This window comes from Gobio gobio, assembly GCF_949357685.1.
Source record: "Gobio gobio genome assembly, chromosome: 6".
In the NCBI taxonomy this organism is placed as follows: domain Eukaryota; kingdom Metazoa; phylum Chordata; class Actinopteri; order Cypriniformes; family Gobionidae; genus Gobio; species Gobio gobio.
The window spans coordinates 12,801,338-12,808,571 of NC_137102.1; the positions used below are offsets into that span (position 1 = coordinate 12,801,338).

Genomic DNA, 7,234 nt, shown 5'->3' on the forward strand with positions numbered 1-7,234 from the left:
CACAAACACTTACAAAGCATTGAGTTAGTCATCAAATTGAGGATCCTTTCATAGATTTATTTTGTTTTCCTGTTAAAAGACACCATAACCTATACATGTTCAGTTTCAAGTACATTATGTAGAATACAATATTTATCAAAAGAATAAACAATTTTACTAACCATAAGAGCTTTTTGGAGTACCAAATGACAGCGTGGTGGAAGAAAAATACAACTTTTAAACAGTGATGGTAACCATGATAGCACAGATGTGAAAATTACTATATACTGTGAGACCCCATGACAGTCGAGGGGGGTTTAAACTGGGGTCCGGAGACCCCCAGGGGGCCACAAGGGAGTGCTGGGGAGACTGTGGAAAAATTTTGACTAGAAAAGTAGTGTAAAAAATTTAAATAAAATCATATAAATAAATACAATTACAGAATTTGGCATTATTATGGTTTCATTTTGCTTTCTAAACATCTAAAGTCATTAAAAAATGAGTTTCATAGATTAGAAACATAAAACTATCGGTGTTACAGGATAAAATACTTGTGGGTAAAAAAATACAGTTAATAGAAGCTTAACTAAAATGTCCAGATTTTGTACATATTTATATTTTTATGAATGTGTAAAATCTAAATAGAATAATTATCATTATATGGTTCTTTATACTGTACATGAATTTGATCTATTTTTGCAAAGGGGTCATCATATTTTGGGGGTTCATGGCATAAAAAAAACACTGAAAACTTATCAATACACAGGAACCAGAGTAACAGAGTAATTGAAATTGCACTTTTTGGATGGAAAAAAATATATAGATTCAGCATGTTTTGGTCCCTTTGGCAGGCAAGGTGAAAAGTTGGTCATACAATTGTTTTGACAAAATGTTATAAGACAACATTAACATAAACCAGCATGTCAACAGTTACATTTTCAGTGTATTTACACTGAATTTACAGACTATACCCCAAAAGACAGAAAGATTAATCACTATATTTGTTCCCATTCAAGTATCAAGTGACAACACAATAAACAAGAGTTATCTTCTGAATTGAGTCAATGAGGATGATTCGTAGGAGATTCACCCCCTTCCCGTTTTCCCGATTTTCTCACGTGGCTTGAGGTAGCGCGGACGTTTTAATGACGGAGAGGTGGAAAGACTCTGAGGCTCGATACGAGAGAGAGCTCATCTTGGTACTGAGGGTGGGGTGAGAGGCCACAGAAGTCGAGGAACACCTCAGCAGCTTCAGCAAGTTCCTGCGGAAGTTCTTCCCAACAAAACCGTACAGGATTGGGTTCATACAGCTGTTGAAAAAGGCAATGCAAATGGTGAACGGCATCCCGGTGTCAATGATCTCGATGACGTCGCAGTTGGTGATCACGTTCAGCAGAAGAAGCATGTCCATGAAGTTGAAGATCTGATGCGGTGCCCAGCAAAGGAAAAACGACAGCACAGCGGCGGCCAGCATGCTCAAGACCTCGTCCCCGTTTGATCTCGAATTCCTCTGAATGTCCCGCGCTTTGAGCAGAGCCCGACCGATCAGGCAGTAGCACGTGAGGATGATGGTGATAGGCAGAAGGAACCCAAGAACACTCTTTATCAGACTGAGAGCTGCTAGCATATTGGGAAGATCTTCTTTGTCTAGGATGCCACATACAGTGACATTGATATGCTGGATTAAGTGGGTTTGACGGATAAGGGCTGTGGGCAGGCTTAGAAGAAAAGCAACCACCCAAACTAAGATGCACGTCACACGGGCGTAGGCCACTGTACGGCACCGGCGGGACTGGACGGGATGAACGATCGCCAGATAGCGGTCAATGCTGAGAGCAGTGAGGAGAAAAATACTAGTATATAGATTAAGGAGAACCATACCAGCAATGGCTTTACATAGGAAGCTTCCAAAAACCCAGTGGTAGCCTGTTGCGGTGTATATGGCCCAAATGGGCAGGGTCAGGAGGAAAGTCAAGTCTGACACAGCTAAGTTCAGAACAAATATGTTGGCAACAGTCTTCAGTTTCAAACAGAAGTAGATGACAGCGACTACCAGGCTGTTGCCTACAATTCCGATAATAAAGTTGCAGCTGTAGACTATGGGGATGAACGTGAAGATGAATTTGTGGTTCCCAGTCATGTTACACGTGAGATTGAGTCCCACATTACGGCCGGCGGTAATGTTGTCCATTTTGTAGACTTAGTTTCACAGCCTAAAGAGCTGCATCACTAAACAAGCCCTGTAAGAACATAGTGGATACAGACGGTTAATATGGCAACTTTATCCATTTGGAAGGTGCGATACTTACAACAAACACCAGATGTCTCTCTGCTCATATTATTTAATATGGGCCTCTGAATAAAAGTGAGGTGTTTTTTTCCTCCTCCAATATGAGCTTCATATTCTCCTATATTACACTCTATGAGCCATAAATCCTGGTATGAAATATGTTCAACAAACATATGCAAAAATGATTTGTTTGTTTAACTAGTCCATAAAAAAAAGGGTACAATGTACTGTATAAATATGAAGGAATTTTCCGTATTGGTTTTTTACAGATGTTTTACCTGTATTTTGAATTAGGCTACATTAGTTTGTGTTTTAAGAGTTAACGGAAAAAAATACTGGATAATGTACTGGCAGAAAATTACCAGTACATTTTCCGTTTTTATTTTTTAAAGTGTAGTTATTTAGATTTTGTCTAAATGTTTGAAAAACAAAAATAGATTTTTTGGACTATTATTTCATGACAGGGTCACTGATCTTTTTTTAAATCATTACCATTACATTTATCAACACTGTTTACACACTGTGCTGTATTTCCAGTTCACTACAAAAATAATGTCAAACCATATAAAATCCAGAGCATAAAAATAAACAGACTTCTGACCGCTCCAAAAGGTCAAACATGTGTTTCTAACTGGTTTTCTCTAATGAAAGATAGATTCACACCATCACAAAGAGAAGGTTTTTTTTCAGATTTGATCTCTTCTTTCAGCAAGCACATGCCATTCGAAATGGCTTCATATACAGTATGTTGATATATTGAATACAGTATGTCGATATATTGAATATTGTATGCTGTATGTAATGCAAATTCTTGGTAAGTGTAACTTGGCCAATAAAACTGAATTCTGATTCTGTATTTAGCGGCAATAGCGGCATTAGCATTTCAAATAGCTCTGCTCAAGATGTTTCTTCACTGGTTACATGATAAGACAAGCAAAATATTATGTAAGCAGATGCAGGCGTGCTGCCAAGGGAGTCAACAACCAATAACAGACGACATTGCATTCCAAGGTTCATGTCTTTTGAATATCCCTCAATCTATTTTAATATGCTTATCAGACATCCGCTATTACGCAGGAAGTTATGGCTGATCAGAATACTGTAATTAATCAAAGCGATAAGAGAACTTTGTTGTTGTGTTCATTTATTTTTATTTTGCTTGTCTAATAAAATCGTTGTACTCCCTACAATGATATGATCAGCCCTGTTAATGAAATGAGTGGAGGAAAGTTTATGCATTCAAATCGTGACAGAGTTTTAACAATAACATGAGTAACAAGTCCTCTGAGATTGTGCTATACTTACATTGACAGAGAATCTTAATGTGCTGAGCTGAACACATGAAACACTGTCATTGACATCAATGGTGGGTTAGTAGCTGGAAAGACACTGTATATGACCAGACAGACAACAGAGCACACACACACAAAAACATTAGATGCTGCTTTATGGTAAAAAAAAACATTTTTTGTTGTTGTTACTATGACACATTTACTGTTATCTGTGGTTGTGTGTAAAATCATAATCTAAAATGCACTTTCTTTGTTAATGCACAAGCGTACTCATCTATCAGGATTCTGATCAAGTATTCTAATTAAAGGTAATAATTAAAAATATAATAATATATAAAATTAGATAAACAGGGGGAAAAAAAGCTATTTTACCTTTTGTGAATATGACATCCAAGATGCTCCGTCAGTTCCAAAATTTAGCATTTGCTTTAAGAGATCCGTCCTGACTCTCAGTCATGACAGAGTGCCCGGTGCATTTCCTCTACGCCCCTCTTATACCTCTCCCATAGTCCTACAACTACACCAGGGACCCACAGCGGGGGCTGCACTGTGGGGGCCGGATACGTCCATGGTCATGGGAGCAAAAAGTGGGGGTGAGAGAGAGAGACCCTTGAGGGCAAAGACAGATTTTCCCATCATTTGTTTGGTCACCTTTTTCTCTTACACATGAAATGTTCTGTTCTCTTACCACACACTTGTAAACAAAATTTCTTCAATGGATTGTTTGGCAAAAAGCCTGCACATTAGCATAAAACACATTAAATCATTATCCAAGCTTTAAGCACATAACAAAAAAGGTACAAACTGGTACAGCACGACAGCGTGGGCATTCATTCTGACGGACATATTAATGTAGTATATCATCAGGGTAAGGTATTAAACCTGTGAAATGAACAGCACAATATATAAATGCTGAATACTAAAGCAAGCTCACAGTCAATAGCTGAATAATATTGTTTTCAGCCACTTTCATAAAGCAGCAGGGAAAACATATTGGACATTATGTTTATGTCTATTGTGAAAGAGACCAAGCTGGAAAAGAGTAATTCGATGATATTACATGCTGCAGACAGATTCAAATAAGGTACTGAAATAAAGTCCATTTCAATGTATTTGTATAGCGCTTTTCACGATATAGCCTATATATATAAAGCACATATGGACATTTTTCAAATAGTTTCCTTTAAGTACAAGTTTAAAATTACATGCAGTTTTTTGTGACTGTCTGCTAGTAATCTTTCCCTCATTTTTTGAGGCCTCTGGGAACTCTGGCCTCTAGTGCCTGTTTTACTCTGAATTCCCAAGGGCAATTCCAACTGCTTCATCACTGGTGTTTTCACTATTCAGCTGCTGGCCTTTCATTTCTTCCCTTAAACAGTCAGTCAAAGTGGCTAGTTTGCAGCACTAAAGGTCTTGCGCACAGACAAAACTTAGTGATGTCATGGCTAAAAGCAATTATATTGTGAGAAAGTTGCTTTAAAATTTGAAAGGTTATGCCAATCTGCTCCACTTATAATGCAACTATATATATTTTGTTATGTTCCTTTGCTGTAGAATAGAAACTTTTAACATTCAGAGCATCTGGATGTTCCCTCTAATGTTTGGACAAAAATACTAGATGGAACTAGAAGCGGCTCTAAATGGTAGACAGTATATACACTCACCTAAAGGATTATTAGGAACACCTATTCAATTTCTCATTAATGCAATTATCTAATCAACCAATCACATGGCGGTAGCTTCAATGCATTTAGGGGTGTGGTCCTGGTCAAGACAATCTCCTGAACTACAAACTGAATGTCAGAATGGGAAAGAAAGGTGATTTAAGCAATTTTGAGAGTGGCATGGTTGTTGGTGCCAGACGAGCCGGTCTGAGTATTTCACAATCTGCTCAGTTACTGGGATTTTCACACACAACCATTTCTAGGGTTTACAAAGAATGGTGTGAAAAGGGAAAAACATCCAGTATGTGGCAGTCCTGTGGGTGAAAATGCCTTGTTGATGCTAGAGGTCAGAGGAGAATGGGCCGACTGATTCAAGCTGATAGAAGAGCAACTTTGACTGAAATAACCACTCGTTACAACCGAGGTGTGCAGCAAAGCATTTGTGAAGCCACAACACGCACAACCTTGAGGCGGATGGGTTACAACAGCAGAAGACCCCACCGGGTACCACTCATCTCCACTACAAATAGGAAAAAGAGGTTACAATTTGCACAAGCTCACCAAAATTGGACAGTTGAAAACTGGATAAATGTTGCCTGGTCTGATGAGTCTCGCTTTCTGTTGAGACATTCAGATGGTAGAGTCAGAATTTGGCGTAAACAGAATGAGAACATGGATTCATCATGCCTTGTTACCACTGTGCAGGCTGCTGGTGGTGGTGTAATGGTGTGGGGGATGTTTTCTTGGCACACTTTAGGCCCCTTAGTGCCAATTGGGCATCGTTTAAAAGCCACGGCCTACCTGAGCATTGTTTCTGACCATGTCCATCCCTTTATGACCACCATGTACCCATCCTCTGATGGCTACTTCCAGCAGGATAATGCACCATGTCACAAAGCTCGAATAATTTCAAATTGGTTTCTTGAACATGACAATGAGTTCACTGTACTAAAATGGCCCCCACAGTCACCAGATCTCAACCCAATAGAGCATCTTTGGGATGTGGTGGAACGGGAGCTTCGTGCCCTGGATGTGCATCCCACAAATCTCCATCAACTGCAAGATGCTATCCTATCAATATGGGCCAACATTTCTAAAGAATGCTTTCAGCACCTTGTTGAATCAATGCCACGTAGAATTAAGGCAGTTCTGAAGGCGAAAGGGGGTCAAACACAGTATTAGTATGGTGTTTCTAATAATCCTTTAGGTGAGTGTAATTGAGAATATTGAAGAATTTTTTCTCCAAAAAAGTAATAATAAATGGTTAGTTTTTCATTGGCACAAAAGGACTGCCAAGAGACAGAGAGTGTGGTGCATAAGTCTCGTGGTAAGTGGATTACGTGTTGCTGCATCAATACAAGGCTGATTCAATACACTCATGTGCTCAAAAGTTAATGTTGCCTTCAGGGAGCAATGTGGATGCTGATGTCTGCAGTTCCCCTGCCACTATTAAGGATATTTATTCCACCTGTTTGTTTGGGTAAATGTTAAAGAGCACATCTCTATCAGTATTTAGAATTATGTTTATATTAAATATAGGATCTATTGTAAACGTAGTCTTTATCATAAAACAAGGGATAATGTAGGCCTATAATAAGACTGTGCATTTATCTTGTTTATTAAATAGGTGGACATGAAATATTTAATATTTGTTGGACAAATTGTTCATTACAATGCACAAAACAGGAAGTCGTATCTTACTAGACTATAGCCTACGGCCTACGCAGTACGCACACAATTAAATTGGAAAAACTTGCTACATTACAGTCAGTTTGTCACTGCAGTCTATTTGTTGCTGGGGAGATAAAACATAACAGAATTTGAGAGAGAGAAAAAAAGGTTTTCGTTACCTGCTAGCGACTGATAAACAGCTGACTGGATGCCGTGATTGACCAATCCGAATCATCATAGTGCAAAGAGCCGCGTAATAATGTCAAACAATTTTTTTTACATCAAGTATAAGCTTCCGACTAATTTAATGTAATCTCAGAGGAAGACACAGTTGTTGT

At 38.6% G+C, this 7,234-nt stretch overlaps 1 protein-coding gene across 1 annotated transcript; it reads right to left on the minus strand.

The window, feature by feature from the left end:
• Window positions 1–38: 38 nt before the first annotated feature.
• Window positions 39–4,082, minus strand: agtr1 (angiotensin II receptor type 1). Its single transcript, XM_079819108.1, has 3 exons — window positions 3,934–4,082; window positions 3,575–3,658; window positions 39–2,219 (listed from the first exon to the last, which is right to left on the minus strand). The coding sequence occupies exon 3, from the start codon at window positions 2,168–2,170 to the stop codon at window positions 1,094–1,096; it is 1,077 nt and encodes a 358-aa protein (XP_079675234.1). The 5' UTR covers window positions 2,171–2,219; window positions 3,575–3,658; window positions 3,934–4,082; the 3' UTR covers window positions 39–1,093.
• Between the last annotated feature and the right edge of the window lie 3,152 nt (window positions 4,083–7,234).